Source organism: Solanum verrucosum, unplaced genomic scaffold (genome assembly GCF_900185275.1).
Source record: "Solanum verrucosum unplaced genomic scaffold, falcon-dt-bn FXZP01000079.1, whole genome shotgun sequence".
Lineage (NCBI taxonomy): Eukaryota > Viridiplantae > Streptophyta > Magnoliopsida > Solanales > Solanaceae > Solanum > Solanum verrucosum.
The window spans coordinates 2,874,413-2,893,160 of record NW_026020368.1 but is presented as its reverse complement, the minus strand read 5'-3'; the positions used below and the strand labels follow the sequence as shown (position 1 = coordinate 2,893,160).

At 34.4% G+C, this 18,748-nt stretch overlaps 3 protein-coding genes across 3 annotated transcripts; 2 read left to right on the top strand and 1 right to left on the bottom strand.

Annotated features, from left to right (window-relative positions):
* Window positions 1-5,606: 5,606 nt before the first annotated feature.
* Window positions 5,607-6,446, bottom strand: LOC125838247 (uncharacterized). Its single transcript, XM_049517328.1, has one exon. It carries the CDS (start codon window positions 6,197-6,199, stop codon window positions 5,648-5,650), a length of 552 nt encoding a protein of 183 aa, XP_049373285.1. The 5' UTR covers window positions 6,200-6,446; the 3' UTR covers window positions 5,607-5,647.
* Window positions 6,447-7,558: 1,112 nt separating this feature from the next.
* On the top strand, window positions 7,559-11,570 carry LOC125838205 (receptor-like cytosolic serine/threonine-protein kinase RBK2). Its single transcript, XM_049517282.1, has 9 exons — window positions 7,559-7,839; window positions 8,707-8,801; window positions 8,923-9,354; window positions 9,613-9,864; window positions 9,956-10,110; window positions 10,484-10,563; window positions 10,650-10,785; window positions 10,908-11,057; window positions 11,256-11,570. The coding sequence occupies exons 1-9, from the start codon at window positions 7,658-7,660 to the stop codon at window positions 11,451-11,453; spliced, it is 1,680 nt and encodes a 559-aa protein (XP_049373239.1). The 5' UTR covers window positions 7,559-7,657; the 3' UTR covers window positions 11,454-11,570.
* Window positions 11,571-15,013: 3,443 nt separating this feature from the next.
* On the top strand, window positions 15,014-18,321 carry LOC125838229 (probable prolyl 4-hydroxylase 4). The gene is made up of 7 exons (XM_049517306.1): window positions 15,014-15,246; window positions 15,320-15,377; window positions 15,468-15,572; window positions 16,162-16,219; window positions 16,847-17,022; window positions 17,678-17,747; window positions 17,853-18,321. The coding sequence occupies exons 1-7, from the start codon at window positions 15,122-15,124 to the stop codon at window positions 18,146-18,148; spliced, it is 888 nt and encodes a 295-aa protein (XP_049373263.1). The 5' UTR covers window positions 15,014-15,121; the 3' UTR covers window positions 18,149-18,321.
* The last annotated feature ends 427 nt before the right edge of the window (window positions 18,322-18,748 follow it).

Here is an 18,748-nt window from a genome sequence, read left to right as displayed (position 1 = left end):
TCATATTGTAAGGGGGAACTAAAATCATCCAAGGAATAGGTATATACCACGTATAGCGACGACGATGATACTCTGTTGGTTAAGCTGATCCCAAAACAACTTCGCCGAGCATCTGGAAAATGTCCACCCTCTAAGCCATCAGTGGCGATTCCAGTACAGGTTACTAGGGCGGTGCAACGTGATTTGGATGCAGTGCTACTCACTAAGTCAACCAAGAAATCCCATGGAAAGAAAAGTAAGTTTATCCCTCCAAAAAATCCTATTGATGTTCTTGACGATGTCATTGTAACTAAGAAAGATAGGAAAAGAAAAAGAATTGCGTCTATAGGGCATTCCAAGGAACAGGTCACGTTGTCTAAATCAGTACAAACTTCTAGTCATACTGATGATTCTGATGGTGATATTGTAGTTAAAGTTGAAACTCGTAAGGCGAGAATCTTGGCATTTAAGAAAAGAACTGTGATTAGGGGTAGGGTTGTTACAGGAATTTGGGGAAATGAAATGGGGGAATAGCTTATAGTGTTACAGGCACAAGGTTGGAGTGCTCTGTTTCTTAAGGGTAATAGAAGGCGTAAAATGGGTAGGAAAGAAACTAGGGAGTTTTATATCAATACGGTTGGGTCTGCTTTCTCTATTACGAGTAAGGTAGGAGGGATATCTTTCACCTTAACAACTGAGGTTTTGTCAAAAATACTGGGTGTACCAAATGTAGGATGGTGTCGTCAAGCGAACATGGCCTCCCTTGAAAAGACTTTTATCAGCTCTTGAGATATCGCGTAGGTTTGCGCATGATCTTCTGCTTGAGGTTTACACTAGGGTGGAAATGAGTCATGTTTCCTTTACATAAGCTCTTTTTTTATATAGTGCATAAGATCAATCTTCTTAGATCACAGAAGCGTACATTCATAGGATCTGTGTGTATGATGATAAAGACCATGGGCTTGGGTATGGATTTTGGTTAGGATAAGTGTTTGAATATTTTCACATTCCGGTTAAAGATTGTCAAGAACAAACTACAAAAGATGTGTTGGGGGAAATAGATCATGTTGTTATACCTGCTACATCTAGAGGGGATAATGCTCTTATGCAACGCTTGAAGGCATTGTTGACCACAAAGAATGTGGAAATTGATGCTCTTAAGGTCTCTCACTCAGCTGCTATGGATCAGCTGCATATTAGTTATGGGCTTGAGCATGCTGGGTTGGTCGAAGAAAACTCTAGACTCAAGGAAGAATTGGCTAAGACTCAAGCAGCACTAGAGACAGAGCGAACTTCAAACTCGGCTCATCTGAAGAATCTTGTTGATATGTTCGCTAAGGGTTTTCTGTCCTCATCTTCTTGTGTGCCGCCCTCTGTGTAACTTTGCCAACCTATGATGTTTCATGTGTTTTGAGTCCCATTTTAAGTTGTAATGTGCTTTACCAACTATTGTGGATGATGACTTTTGCTTCTTTCTTCTTTTGTGTAACTAATGACTAAAGTTTTGTGGTTTTCCTTGTTATGGTTTATTGGGTTATTACTGCTTTGCATGTTTTTGTCTGATGTCAAAAGGGGGAAAGCTTGGCTTGCATACACATACACATGTTACACGTACATGTTATTATGTTCAATGCAATACAGATTTAATACAAAGGATTGAATAATTTGCCATCGTTCAAAAGGGGGAATTTGTAAGATGAAAAAGGTCTAGATATTTTGAAGAATGTCAAAGTGTCAAAGTTGCATAAAACAGGTCGTATCAACATGTTCCAAGCTAATCCAAATCTGACTGGGAGAAGGTTTTGGAAATAAAGTAGCGCTTTATAATTTGTTAGGAGTTCTACACGAAGTAGGAATACTACGCATGAGCTTCTAAGTTTCAAGAGGAAAAGGAAGCAGAGCACAAGTAGGAGTTATAGTTGAAATAGGTTTTGGATTCAAGTCCAAATCTATAAATAGGGCAATAGTTTCTTTGGAGAAACTTGCGCACTTACATTGAGAGAAAATCAAAACACGATCAAGAGTTTTGATATTACTTAGGGAGTGCTGCGAGTTGAGAGAAAAAGTTATAAGATTGTGATCAAGAGTTTTTTATTACAATCAAGTGGTGTGAGTAGGTTTCGTTTAACAAGTTTGAAGAACTTGAAGAACGATAGAAGACTTAAACCTGAGGTTTTTTGTCTTGGATAGTTAGGAATCAGAGTTTATAATTCCTTAGGTTACATAGTTGTGTAATCGTTGTGTTATTTGAAAGTGTTATAAATAATACGAAGTTTTGAACGAGTTATTATACAAAATTATTTACTGCTAACTTCAAAATAGTGAGGAACAAGTAGTAAGTACGTGTTCCTTTATAGAACTAAGGAGGTTATAATTTCAACACATCGTGATTCGTGAGGTTAGATGGAAGTAAGTCAGTAACCGTGTACAGTAAGTCAGTAACCGTGTACAGGATTCCGATTGACTTTTAACTATACATCTTTTTTACCCTATATTTTGTTATTCTTTACTATTTTAAAAAATTACAAAAAAAATTATTTTCCTCAATTTCTTACATTTTTTCGGATACATTGGTATCACTAATTACCTCCATCACTTCATTTTTGAATTTCAAATTTTTTTCTCTTTCCAGTTCATCAATTGCAAGTTATTGAAAAGATAGTTCTTCTTCGTCCATTTTTTTCTTTTCGGTTCATTAGTTATCGTTTTTTTTTATAAAAAAAAATTAGCATTTTCATCTACAATTTCCTAATACATATGGATGATACTCCATCTTTTGGTATTGAGATTACCCAATTAGTCGAAGAAGGATGTATCTTCGACTTCAAAATCGACTGTGGAAAAAACACCCAAAAAAAGGTCGAGTTGTTGTTGGCTCCAATAAAGGCTTTGGGTCGAGATTCATGGGTGATGTCATTGTATAAAGTGAAAAAAAACTAAAGGAGTTGATACAAAGCAAAGGAGAAAGTGTAAAAGAATTTCTTCATCATTTATTTTTTCTTTCAACAAATCAGACAGTTGGTCAATTTTTTGTTGTTCATCTTTTTCTGATATATATGGGTTCAAATTTTTTAGGTATCTAGTTGTTTTTGTTTCTTAAATTAATGTATAATGTTTTCGTTTCAACATTATGATACATTATAATTTTATCATGCACAATGTATCGTGTTTAAATATTAGTTTTGATACATAACCTTAATTTATTGAAACACAAATTAGTATGTATCATATTCATATACCCCCAGAGTTATTCAACTAGAAGGCTATGTATCTGTAGACATTATCAAATATTATTATTGATACATAAACACTAATGTTTTATAACAATATCAGTTTGTATCATATTCATAGTTATGTATATGACACAAAATTGATAGATTAACTTGTTGATTTATTTTTTTTGATTTTTTGTTGTTAATCTTTTCCTGGTACATATGAGTTCTAGTCTATTTTCATATCTAAATGTCTCAACAAAATAGATATAATCATCATGTATCAGCTACTATTTTTGACTCTTTGAATTTGCTATGATTTGAGATAGATTTGAGAAGAAAATTCGAAATTTGAATTGTTTGAATTTGTTATGATTTGGGAGAGATTGACATCAATTTGATTTGCGTGATTTGGGGAACTGACGTTCTCAACAGAAAAATTGTCTAATGTATCAAAAGTTATGTATCCGGATGAATGAGGTATCCAAATGACACAGATTTGAAGGGATTTTTGTAAATTATAAAAGGATAGGGATAAGACGTAGTTTGTTGCTTACACTATGAGATTCCTAAAAATTAATCATTTTTTTAATAATAAGAGTGAATGGCTGTGTTAATCTATCTTTTCATCTATATATCGTTTCTGTGTGTATTTTATTTTATAATAGGAGTATCGTGTGTGTGAGAGAGAGATCAATAATAAACGTGTGATATGTGTTCGCAAATAGATTTTTATAATTAATCATAATCAATTAATATACATTCCTCACTTCATAACAGTGAAGTATATAAGTTCATGATATTATTTTGGGTAACTATCGAATGTGAATAAGTATGTCGAAATCGAGTTGAAGGAATTTCTCTTTCTCCTTTTTACCAAGTCATGAAACCTCTTCCAACAGTGTGTTATATAGCCAAAATAACATGAAACAAGAAATAGCACATGCAACAGGGTTAAGAATGATCTCTGTATGTTAGACCATTTTAGTATGTTCTAACGTTATAGATGTTAATTTGGTTTCTAAAAAGCACAAGCTAACTATATATATATATAACAAAACCTTACAATATGTCTAAATAGGAAAAAGAATGGATATCGAAAGTCGATAAGCCGACTCCAACTAATTTGAATGAAGGGTGGTTGATCCAAAGATTAAACCTTTCGTCCGCTCTCAACCCCCCCTCCCCCCCCCCCCCCCACCTCACTCCTATTTCACCCTCTCTTCATAGAACTAGTTGAACTAACTATAAAGAAATGGAAGTCGGATGTAACTCAACCTCAAAAGTTAGCTTATGAAGGAGAATTGTTTAATTTCATATAAGAAATCCATATTTTCCTCATTCCACCAATGTGTGACTTAACACCTCACTTTATGCTTAGGACTAAACATTTAAATGGAGCCTAACATCAATAAATCATAAATGGAATCCAACATCATTAAATCATGTAAAAATGGTGGGATGAATCTAACTTTAATACCATATAAATATGGATCTTGAGTCTAACTCAATCCAGCCCAAAAGCTAATGTATGGATAAAGAATATTGGTGGTGAATATGAATTGAAATGGTCTTGACTTTGATGGGACAACAGATATAGCATATGGGACTAGCTCAATCTCAAAAATTAATTCATGAGAAAAAAATTGTCCAAATCAATGAGTAATTACTTCTATTTATGCCGAAATTTATGTCTATGACCCTTTATGACGTGGGTTGACCTCTAGTCCCACATCCCCAAGGGTGATGAAGCCTATGGGGGCTCCCATGCCATTCTCACCTCCACATAGTGTTTCTAATGGATCTAAGGGAGCTATCCAATTGTGCTTACCCAAATCATGAAGGATGTCATTTTACTTTGAAAACTCAAAAATTGGACTACGCCACTTTTGAGAATTTGAAAATATTTGAAGTTTAGATTTACGTCGATAGACGAATAATTTAAATAAAACCATAACAAGTAGTAAGCTGTTGATCACTGAATATTAGTAGTATTTATAAGTATTATCTTACATTTTACAAGAAGAAACTGAAATGTTCCTCTTTCAACATCATCTTCAGTCATCTCTAACACCATTAACAGAGCAGCACAACATTCTTATATACTCATCTTCTTCCCCTCCAACCACTTTACTAATTCTCCCATAATTATTCCCATTCCCAATATTTTATCATATAGTACTATATATATATTACAATATTCCATTCCCATATTACAACAAAACCCTCCCAATATTGATCAATAAAAATAAATTCATATCTTACAAAAAATTTAAGAAAAATTAAAAATATATAATTCTTTTTCTAAATTTTCTCAAATTTCAGACCTTTTCATCTTCTCCACATGTCTAAAAAAAATCATGGAGAAATTAAGATCCCGAAAATTCGATAACTTTTATCGATATTTCCTCGATTCGGGTCGGATCATTTTCAGGGAACGTCATAACCGGATCCTCCTAGTGTTCCAGCCGGAGCAAGCGCCTCAAATCTCTACTGGCAAAGTCATCAGACTTGAAATCTTCTTGCTTTTTGTTGAAAAAGGAAGGCAAAGGAAGAGCTCTAGGCGACGGCGAATTTGAAAAAGCTGAACCGGCGTAGACGTCGGCCGACGATAACCCGACACGGATCTGCTCGTGCACCATTTCGGGTTTACCCGGTCTGGTTCCATACATTGAGTTCAGAGAATCCAAAGACTCGCCTCTCCTCAAAATCGTCACCTGTCCCATCACTACACCACCGTTAAACTTACCGGCGTTGTGAGTCGGTCTCAAATCCTCGGAACTCGCAGATCTCCTCCTCATCAACGGCTCAGGTTGGTTTTTCACCTTCTTCTTCTCAGATCTTTCCCTTTCCGTTCTGACCACCTGTTTCCGGTTCCCATAAGAAGACCTAGGGTTAAAATAGTCATTTCCGTTACCAAAGTTGTTTCTCCGACGATAACACGCCGACGGTGAAACTCTGAACCGTTGAGTTAATATATCCTGTGGCCGCAAAATCTCTGTTGCCATAATTTTTTTTGGTAATAATAAAAATCAAATCGTTCAAAGCATGAAGGAGAACAAACAAAGTCAACAGAGTTGTTGAAAATGGGTTAACAGGATTGAAAAAAAAGAAGGTTGAATAATTTCTGATTTTACCTGTTCCTTGTTGTAAGGGAAGGAGGGAAATTGTTTTTTGTGTATTGTTATTTATCTCTCTCAATTGTCAAGGAAAAGGGAAAAACAGTTATCTTCTTTTGGTTGCTCGGTTTTGAATTTGAAAAAAATTGTTTAGAGGACAGAAGCTTAAATACAAAGAGGAGAGAGAAAAAGGATAGAGAAGATGTGGGGGCGAGGGTAAAGGGGTTGTTTTATGGGGAGAATGGTGTATGCTTTTTTTCTCTTTTTAAAAAAAAGTTTTAAAAATAAATTCCTAATTTATTTTTTAAGTATTTTTTATAAGTAAATGAAACTCTCTAAAAAGAATCATACATAAATATGTCATTTAATTTGATATCATTTTATATTTATATTTTTCAATTTTGAATATGCACAAATAGATACACAAAATTGAACAAATATATGCACAAGATAATAAGGGTGGAGACATGAGAGTTAACATCCCAAAGGCAAATATGTACTCAAAATTAGATGATAAGGATAAATATGACGAATGATAAATATAACTCTTTTCTAAGAGTACAAGAATATGACATTTTTTTCATTTTAAAAGTATCTACTTTTTTTAATCACAATTTATATGATTTATTTTTTTAGTCCCAAAAAAATTGACTCGATTTTATATTTCATTTTACTTTCAAATAAATGATTTATAGCTACAAAATATTTATAACTTATTTCATATTACAAAGTTCAGTTTTCGAAAGGATAATACTTTCACCAGAAATATAATACTAATATCAACAAGACAAAGGCTTGATGAAATATAATACTCAATAAGATTATTTTTTGTTGTACCTCGTATGAAATGGTACTTCAAGTGATTCTATTAGTGCATGATACATAATTTGTCATGTATAATTAATTGATAATATTCATAAATTAATAAACTAAAATAGTTGGTTGCAATTTGTGTTTAGACAAATATCTTTCATGGTTGTAATGGAAAGAGAAAAGAGAGGGTGGGTTGTTTGTGGAGCTCAAATTTCTCATTGAAGGTGACGTGTGTTCCATTCCTTGAGGCTCTTGTCGATTAAATCTATAATTTTTGTTTTTGTTGATAATATCTACCACGTCGGCGTCTCAATGAAATTATTGAGTTTGAAATTTAACATATTGTAATAAATTGTGAGGTGATAGCACTAACGATGTAGTTAAGGAAAAAAATCCGAGTTTTTTCCTAAATTTAATAGAGTAGTTGTTATTTTCATGCACGTAGGTTAGGGGACAAAAAGAAATCATGCACGTAAATATGGAGAAAACTCCGAATTTTGCTCATAGAGAGGAGGCAAGATTCAGGTAGACAGCATGACAACCACTATTTCCCTCTCATCTCCTTCAATACTTTCTCTCTCATTCATTTTTGGTTTCTCTGGAAGAGGTTCCCATCCCTTCTCCCCTGCTCAGGCCACTCGGGGTTCAATTTTTGTTTGGTTAATTCATCGTCGTTTTCCCATGAAAACTACTCGTGAACCATGTGCTGCCCCATGGTATCTTCTATTCTGATCGATTTTAGTTTCCCTTGGTATGATTTTTGATGAGGAAATGTTGTAGGTTATTTTTGTATATTGTGTTAAGAAGTCCCACATCGGTAGAGAGATGGGAATTTGGTCTCCTTATATGGACTTGGACAAACCTCCCCTCATGAACTAGCTTTTGAGGTTGAGTTAAGCTCAGGTGCCATATCTTTACATGGTATCAGGGTCAGGTTCATTCCAATTTGTTGTTCACCGTTGTTGGTCCCCCATTTAGAAGTGTTCACGCTCGAGTTGAGGTTTGGGCATGCGGGGGAGTGTTAAGAAGTCCCACATCGATAGAGGGATGGGATGGGAATTTGGTTTCCTTATATGAACTTGGACAAACCTCCACTCATGAGCTAGCTTTTGAGGTTGAGTTAGGCCCAGGTGTCATATCTTCACAGTACCATAACAGATAGGTTGCCAACGTAATTAATTTTGTTTCTAATGCAAGATGTATACATTTGTGTCATTATGATGCAATGAAATATGCACACGCATGGTGGATAATATGAATAAAAACTTATTAATTTTCATTAGAAATGTTTTTTTGTTGTATATGCGTGAACAACAAATGTATTTTATTTTATGGGACTGCTGTATTTACAACTTCGGATTGATCTTTGAGTAGTGCTAAGGGGGCTACAGATAGATCGAATTCTAAAGCATATAGATGTAAGAGAATAGAAGCTGAGAGGATGAGTTGAGTACTGGCCTGAGATTTGAATGAAAATGGACAAAGAAACCATTAGCTTGATGTTTCAACAATTGCCCTACTACAATATATGTGTTTGAGTAAATGACTTGTCGAAATAACTGATAGTTCTAACTGTGTTACAGTGAGAATCCCTCCAATGGAATCACGGAAAAGGGGCTCTCGAAGGTGGGGCAAAATAAGCTACTTTTTTGTGCTTCCATTTCTATCTCCGCTGAAGGTAAAACTATATTTCTTCACCTTGGATGTTTTTTTAGATCATACTACTCATCTTGATCTGTTGATTAGTTTGTGTACATGTTTATCTTTGTAATATGTAACATGTCATCATGTTATGCTAGAATTGCGGTGTCTCACTGTGGGTGAAGGAAAAATAGAAAAGGATTCAACTGAAGAACCTCTGGACAAGGTTCAATCACGAGATGACGTAGCTGAGGAGTCTATCAGAGATGCTTCCGAAGATGATGCAGAGTCTACAACTTCAAAGTCCAGCAACACTTCAGATTCAGATGGAAAATTTCAATCCCAGTGGAAAGGATTCATTAAAAGACTAAAGATAAGTTCAGTCATGCATTTGCATACTTTCCATCCTAGCATACCTTCGCTGCCTTCTATTAAGATGCTACCGAAATGGAAAAGTAAGAGTACAGAACAGAGCATTCCAATGGCGTCTTCTCCTAATCTAGATACTGATTTACGTCACTGTTTTCAAGCGCACTGGAAGAATTTCCCACTTTCTGATCTTCAGAAAGCTACCGGCAACTTTAGCCATGGTATGAGTTTCTTTGTATCTCTGCTATTTCGTCTTTAGACGATTTAATTTTTATCCAAATATCTGCATCTAAGGCTGCCAACTTGAAAGAAAATATCACTTTGAACTTCAGAACAACTCAATTTTTCCAACTTTCAACTGCTTGTGCATGATGAGCTTATTTGTATCTCCCAAATGTTTAGTTAGTACTTTTATTTAGCAAATTACCATATTAAATAGCATATTGTGGTGCTCATTATTGTTTATGTCATTCTCAAAGAAAACCTGATCGGTGAGGGAGGTTCATCTGAAGTATATAAGGGACATCTTAAAGATGGCCAACTGGTGGCAATTAAAAGGCTGATCAGGGGAACTCAAGAGGAGATGGCAGCAGACTACTTATCTGAGCTCGGAATTCTGGTACATGTCAACCATCCCAACATTTCTGGTGTTATTGGATATGGAGTTGAAGGAGGGATGCACCTTGTCCTTCCTCTGTCTCCACATGGGAGCTTAGCAAATCTGCTTAATGGTCTGTTCATCATTAGCTTCTTTTGAATTTATTTCTTCTGTAGATTCTTAACCGTTAAATAGTTTTCTCTATTATGCATTACTCTTTTCAGGTGAAAAGGGTAAGTTGTCTTGGTGTTATAGGTATAATATCTCTCTTGGCACTGCTGCTGGCCTTGGATATCTCCATGAGGGTTGCCGGAGGAGAATCATCCATAGAGATATCAAGACAGCTAATATTTTGCTGACGGAAGATTTTGAAGCTCAGGTATCTCTTTGAACAAGTACTTGTGAAGTTAAAAGGTATTGTATTATGTTTCAGAGTCGCTTTGTTGTCAGGCATTTGAACACCTTTCAGTAATAATTGAATGTCATTTGTAAAAATTCCTCTCGTTCAATACCTAATCTCTTGATGGAACCTTTTTTTTTTACTTGTCCCAAACATGAAGTTTTCTTCAAACTGACATAGCTCAAGAACAATTTAGTGCATTACTGATAAAATACAGTGTTATTTGTTTCTGTTTTATTTTTTCGCTAATTAAGCTGTACTCTTCCCGTCAGTAGATCCACAGTCCATGGACTTCTATTAAAACAAAATCTACTTTGCGGCATTTTGATGTTCAACTTTTAGTTTTCTGCAGATATCTGATTTTGGACTTGCAAAATGGCTTCCTGACCAATGGACTCACCTCACTGTATCTCAGTTTGAAGGAACATTTGGGTCTGTGGATCATAATCTCAACCGGAAAAAACTTATGTACTGTAATGATCTCCCATAATGATATATCTTTCTAAATTCCATGACAGATACCTCCCTCCTGAATTCTTCATGCATGGTGTTGTGGATGAAAAAACAGACGTCTACGCCTTTGGCGTTTTGTTGTTAGAACTCATTTCTGGACGTCCAGCTTTGGATGAATCTCGTAATAGTGTTGTGATGTGGGTATGCAATTATCTCAATTGTATGTCCTTTAGTGGTTAGGAGGAAGATGTAGTATATTAAAATTGCCACTTCTTCTGGCAATGGATCATACTAAAACTTACTATGATAACCCCATGTTGCAGGCCAAACCAATGCTGCTTAGTAAGAATCACAGTGGGTTAGTTGATCCATCACTTGGGGATGCCTATGACTCAGAACAGATGAATCGGATGGTTATGGTGGCCTCTTTATGCATACAGCAAGCTTCAACAGATCGGCCTCAAATGAGCCAGGCACGTTATCTAAAATCTTAGGGGGCACATAACCAGTATGAATCATAGTAACTAGAGCTTTGTCCAACTGTGCTTGGAATGTTAAGCTAATTCCAAGACAACTTGGTTCCTTATTCTATAACATTAACATACCATGGCACAAGAAAGGAGAATATATATATATGTAATTTTCACTAATTTGATGCATGTCATATGCAGGTTCACGAGATGCTAAAAGGTACCAGAAGCATTCTTGAGAGAAAGAAAACATTCCAACATACAAATCGTCAAGACGATATATACCAAAAAGTGAATTTACTGCTTGACATGCCCTCACCAAAGTGTAAAGATGATCCAAATTACCAGCAAAGTCAGGCAGAGTTGGAGAAATATAATGTTAATCCCTTGTTACAGTGAAGATCTCTCATGTGATCGATCTGAACACTCTGGACAAACATCTCACCACCATGGAGCTGTCGGAATTCACAACACAGATGTCAGGTTATTCGTGTTCTATTCTACCATAACTGATTGAATCACCGCATCCAGGTCGAAATCTACTGAGAAATCCAAAATGAAAAGTGCGGCAATCAGTGTTTTCAAGTTTTGAAAGGTTTAGCAGGTTTGTTTAGCGACGTTGGCAGAAACATGTTGGACCCTACTATACATTGAATTCCAACATATTATATTGTGCATAGCAGACCCTTGTTCTGTTTGAGTGCATCCAGAAATAGGTTCAACCTGTGCGTTTTGACATGGCTAGCTAAGCAGTACCTGTATTATTTTGTATAGTACATGTTTTATATCAGCAAGTGCAGATTACTTTGTTAATAGGATTTAACTCAAGAATTGAAAGGCAAATGTGTTATCATTCAATGGTTTTTAGCCACATTGTTTGAACTTTCTAAAAATGTTGACAAATGCATATTGGATCTTTCAAATGTATATTTTTGGGGGTCCACATCACCACATGTATTCATTGATTAAAAACTGCTTTGACACCGGTATGACATATTTTTTAAAAATTCGAGCAATAGAGATTTCTGCGAATATAAATGGTTAGATTCATACTAAAGATTTAAATCAACCCCATTGGAAGTTGGAGTAAATGATTTATAGACAATAAAAAAGTTGGAAAAAAAATAAAAAAAGAAGAAGTTAATTTGAAGTGTTAGAGGACTACTCACAAAATTCAATGGTAGTAGGTCGGTTGCTTCAAAGGTGTTGAACAAGAGCGTGACGATAATGACGATGAAAACAAGTCATATAAGAAGTGCTTACTTTTAGTAAGTCAAGTAAACATTCTAAACAAATTTCATATACTTAATTTAGAGTCTAATGTGTTTTATAAGACCATCTCCAACCCCCACTCTATTTTACTCTCTATTCTCTATATTTGGAGAGTAAATGAGAGAATTGGGTCGCCAATCACACTCTAAAAAACTCTCTATTCTCTATTTATAGAGAGGTGAATAGTATTTCTCCAAATTTGAAAAATTATATTCGCCTCTCTATTTCATTTTTTCATTATTTTAATATTATTTATATTATTTTGTAATTAACATATTATATTTCATATAAGACTATTAATTAAATTTCTAATATTTGTAATTTTTTTTAAATGTAATACAACATTTTTAAAAAATATATTATTTAATATATGTTACTTTCATCCCGAATTAACAATATTTCAAAAAAAAAAATCAATTTTCGTCACTTTAACTGAAATTTGATATTATTATTAATTTTCACTGTAAAGAATGCACAAAATTTAAATGATAAGATGAAAATTTTAATTTAAAACTACAATACATAACATAATAATTTAAATACAAAATAACAATATAATACATAACATAATAATTTTAAAAATCACAACAATAATTTAGTAATCCGCCAGGTCGTTTTCATATTTAACAATATTCGTAAAAAAAATTAGTGTATGATCCAGAGAATTATTGTACTTGTGATTATGGTCATGCTTGTTGATTTATTTTTTCACTTATTCGTAGTTGTTTTTTTAAAATTTTAAATAAATATAATTTTATATTAAATAAAGAATTTGAAAAAAAAAATTATATTACATGAAAATTATATAGGGTGATTAGTTTGAAAAAAGAAAGAACGAATTTATATTATGAAAAGAAAATGAAATATAAATAGAAATAATAATATTATATTGAAGAGAAAAAAATATTCTTTTTTAAATAGTAAAATAGAAAATTGGATTGGAATTGGTTGTTTGAAAAAAATAGAAAACTTTATATTTCAAAAGTAAAATAGAGTGTAAGGTTGAAGATGTCATAATACTCCTTTTGTTATTTTTATTTAGATATTAATAATATGTAAAAGTATTTTATAATATTTCTAAAATTAAAAAATTTAAATTGACTGTATAATTTTATTGTCAAGTATTACGTATTCAAGTTAATTTGTTATGAATTTAAGTCCATTTTAGGGTGTGTTTGGTAGGAAGGTTTTCCAATTTTCTCATGTTTGATTGGGTTAAATGTTTTGGAAAGTATTTTTCAAATCAACTAATTTTTCTCAAATTTAAGGAAAATGACTTCCCTTCAAAACTTAAGGAAAACATTTTCCAAAACTCTCTTCCAACTTTCAATTAAAAAAAAATTGTTGAAAAAATCAATTTATTTGATCCCTACTCTCAAACCAGCCCCCTCCCCCTCCCCCCGCCCAACCACCCCTAAGAAAAAAAAAATTTAAAGTTTATTTTTAGATTCAATATTTTTACCCCACCCTCACCCCTACCCCACCCCCTACCACCACCCCTCCCAAAAAAATATTAAAAGTTATTTTTAAAAGATATTTCTAATTTCAATTTTTTATTTTTTTACACCCCCACCTCCTACCCTCGCCCCCCCAGCCCCCTATCAGCCCCCCACTCCCTTCAAAAAGAAAAAAATTTAAGTTTATTTTTAAAAAATATTATTTCATTTTTTCACCCTTACTCTCGACCCCCTTACCCAGCCCCCACCCACCCCCTACCAACCCCCCCCCCCACTCCCCAAAAAAAAATTAAGTTTGTTTTTAAAAAATATTTTCGACTTCAAAATTTCATCTTTTCACCCTTACCCTCGACCCCCCCCCCCCCGCCCTACCAGCACCCCACCCCCAAAAAAAAAATTAAGTTTGTTTTTAAAAAATATTTTCGACTTCTGAATTTCATTTTTTCCACCCCTACCCTCGACCCCCCACCCCCTACCAGCCCCCCCCCCCCCACCCCAAAAAAAAATTTAAGTTTGTTTTTAAAAAATATTTTCGACTTCAAAATTTCATTTTTTCCACCCGTACCCTCGACCCCCCCACCCCCCACCCACCCCCTACCAGCCCCCACCCCCCAAAAAAAATTAAGTTTATTTTTAAAAAAAAATTTCGACTTCAAAATTTCATTTTTTCACCCCTACCCTCGACCCCCACCCACCCAACCCCTACCAGCTCCCCCAGCCCCCCAAAAAAAAAATTAAGTTTGTTTTTAAAAAATATTTTTAACTTTAAAATTTCAATTTTTCACTCCTATCCTCGACCCCCCACCCCCTACCCCCCAAACAAAATTTTAAGTTTGTTTTTTAAAAAATATTTTTAACTTCAAAATTTTAATTTTTCACCCCTACCCTCGACCCCCACCCACCCCCTACCAGCGCCCACCCCCAAAAAAAAAATTAAGTTTGTTTTTAAAAAATATTTTCAATTTTCAACAATTATTTTTTACTCTAGTAAAAATAAAAGAAATTTTTCAAAAACATTTTTTATTCATAAATCAAACACTAAAAATCTTTTTCGAAAAAATATTTCTACTCACCAACCAAACATGAGAAAATAAGTCAAAAATCAACTTGTTTTTCCAAGAAAACATTTTCTAGGAAAACATTTTCCTTCATACCAAACACACCCTTAACCTTTTTCCCAAATTCAACCGCAAGCACCACATTTGTCACCTTTGTTACAGTCCCTTGGGTATCTTGTGTCAGTTTACTGCTTCAAGTCAACTGAATTTAGATTTACAATTAGAGAGCAAAATTGATCTCACAAATTTTGTTGTAGTGCATTTTTGCTAGTGTGAATTCATGAATAACTCTTCTCAGCTGGCGAGTTTCTTCTTCCTCATCTTCATCATAGCGTTCATACACGAATCATCCAGCTCAGCGATCATCAATCCATCTAAGTCCAAGCAAATTTCATGGAAACCTAGGTATTTTTGCTTCTACTACTTCTTAATTCCCTGTTTGTTGTTTTTTAATGGATTGATTTTCGACTGTTTACAGAGCTTTTGTATATGAAGGATTTCTTACGGATGAAGAATGCAATCACTTGATATCACTCGTGAGTTCTCATTTTCTCTTTTTAATTTTTTTTGGTAGGAGATTAAAGTTTTTGTGTGTGGATTTTTTGAATTTGGGGATTGTATTGTAGGCGAAATCGGAGTTGAAGAGATCTGCTGTGGCAGATAATGAGTCTGGAAAGAGTAAGCACAGTGAGGTTAGGACCAGCTCTGGAATGTTCATTTCCAAAGCTAAGGTTGGTTTTATGTATAATTTTGCCACTTTACTATTTTATCTTTAAATGCTGTGATTATGCAACTCATATTTTTCAATGTGCACATGCTAGTCTTTGCAATTTTCTGGATCTTCAGTTTTTGAGCTTTGATTTAGCATTTTCTATCACTTACATGATCCTGCGATAATGGTTTTTGATCTTTGACTATTAACAGTGGTTGCATATGTTAGTTTTCTCATCTCTGTATTCGAAGAAAACAAATTATGTTGTGTGTCCGCGTTTTCTTTTTGGGATGCAAAGTACCTTAAACATCTGCAGAACAAGATGAGGTTCCGTTATGTATCACATCATTCACATCTTTTACTAATGTTGAATGATACGGATTCAGTTGGCATCAATCCTTCTCATTGATCCACTTTTCCATACCCGCCCATCTCCAACATAGTTATTGTTGTTTTAATCTGATAATTGATGATTGCTCCCTTTAATGATTAGCATATGACTTATTACAGGCTTCAGATGATATCACTTGTTTTAAAGACAAACTCACTGCTTCATACTTGATAACTTCCGCATCTTTGATTTTGTGAAATCTTTTCTCATGCCACAGGATCCTATTGTCTCAGGGATAGAGGATAAGATAGCAACTTGGACCTTTCTACCCAAAGGTGTGGCATCCCCTAAACGATACTTCTATGTGAATTTTGTCTGAACTCATCAATAGTTAGTTGCATATTCAAGATTCTCTGTAATATGTCACCTATCAGTCTTGTCATGTACAAAATTAACTCACTTCAGTAAAATGTTTATAGTTGTATGTACATTAAATGATAATTCCTTCTTTTATACTATATATCATTTGACAAGTCAAACTGTAATAGGTTTTGCAGATGTTGAGTTTCACTAAGCTTTAAGACTGAGAATGACACAATTTGGTGTCGATTAAAGAGTGCAACCTACTAAAAGAGATGAAATCGATTTGGTTTAAAATATTATTTGTTCTGTTCACTGTTTATTGGTTTACAATGGATATATTTTTATTCAAAAAAACCTGATATGCTATATCTGCTATACTAAAAGTCTAAAAACTGTTAACTTTTCAACTACTCAAAGACTTAAGTTATTAATTACCTATATTTCAAGAATATTCTCCTTGAATTAAATTATGAACAACTTTTTTGACACTCATTCTTTGTTCTATCCATTAAGTTTGTCACTGTATCTGCTGGTTAGAAATATATGGAGAGACAACATTAAGTTACCCCAAGTACGTGATAGTTATTTCTTATTTACAGAAAATGGAGAAGAAATACAAGTACTACGATATGAGGAGGGGCAGAAATATGAGCCGCACTATGATTACTTTGTAGACAATGTTAATATTGCTCGAGGTGGACACAGGTTTGCCACTGTACTTATGTATCTCACAGATGTTGAAAAGGGAGGTGAGACTGTCTTCCCAAAAGCAGAGGTTAGTTTAGGTTTTATCTACTGTTGATTCCATTTTTCTGCTTCAATTACATTATGCATTTTGCTTATTGTGTTATGAGGAGCGCATTTATCTTTTAAGGTGCCCATTGTTAGCCTACCTTTACAATAGCTGCATTCTTTTATTTATGTGGTGGGTTTAAATGTAATATATTAATTTTGAAGTAGTGTTATTGAAATTTTGGAAGATTAAATACTGGAGGGTAAAAATATGCTGAATACCAAACCAAGATAATTTTGGGAACCAAGAGCTTTATAGTGTCACAATTGAAGGGCTCATGTGTGCACATCAGAAAACTGAAAAAAAGCATGGAGGTCCATTATAAAATGCTGAACTTCTGCTTCCAACTTCCGTTATGGCTTATTACGTTGCAGCGAGCTATACTATTAAAGCAGTGGTCTGAGCTTGGAAAATGTCGCGTTTTTTGCTTGGATATGTTTGGCTTGATTCTCTAGTTTGTTTAGTAGAGAAGTCTCTTTGTTCTTCTCACTATAAATTGAATGGTACTGATGAGATGGCATTTGCAATTTAGCTTCACAAAATTTATATACAGTCTGCTCTTGGCTTCTTCTTCTTCTTTGTTTTTAAATTTGTTACTACACATTCTTTACTCAACAATTATTGGAACTTTCTACAGGAATCTCATCGACGTAGGTCAATGGCAGCGGATGACAGTTTGTCTGAATGTGCAAAGAAGGGCATAGCAGGTAATCTATACGATTTCAAAATCTCTCAGAATTGTTGCATAGTTGTATTTGCTAAAACTTATTGTGCATCTTTCTCTGCTTTTTCGTATTCTTGGAATTTATCAGTGAAGCCACGGAAAGGAGATGCCCTGCTTTTCTATAGTCTCCATCCAAATGCCACTCCTGATCCTATTAGCCTCCATGGTGGGTGCCCTGTACTTCAAGGTGAGAAATGGTCAGCAACAAAGTGGATTCATGTGGATTCCTTTGACAAAACTGTGGGTATCGATGGAAATTGCACCAATGCTGATGAGAATTGTGAGAGATGGGCTGCTCTTGGCGAATGCACCAAGAATCCAGAGTATATGTTGGGAAGTGCAGGCCTTCCAGGATATTGTAGGAAGAGCTGCAAAGCATGTTAAATCAGTATGCTTCTCTCTCCCACTAAATTAGTGTCCAGAGTCGAGACAGTGACAGTACTTTGGTTTAGTTGTTTGTATTGTATGTTCTCAATCCAAAACAAGTTTTCTTCAACTTCCTCTTTTCCTTTTCGCCTGCTTGGCTTATTGACGTTTGTGCATCACATTGCATATTCTGTTTTGATCTGCTTCCACATACAGGTGCAAGCTTGCAAGAAACAAAAAATTTAATATAATATGATAGCTAGGACTAAGATATTTATATCATGATTTGGATTGACAAACATTGATAATAGAAAATACGAGCTTTTGTATTTTGTTTGATTTTAGGAGAAATAAAAGGATGGAGGAAAATGGGAAGAACACCTTTTGCGCAACAATGAATTGCATACCAATGTTAATAGGATCAAGTATGTTTGATTTTCCTTCTGTTTGTTTGATCATCGGATTTATTATTTGTATAAAAAGAGAAGCCGATAACAGAACCAGAACGTGAACATTATATGATTTTGATCGTACCTTTTGTTTATGAATTGGATCAAATCCTAAGTGGTCATCCACAAAATGGAGATTCATTTCTAGGCGCGGATTCATGATTTAAGC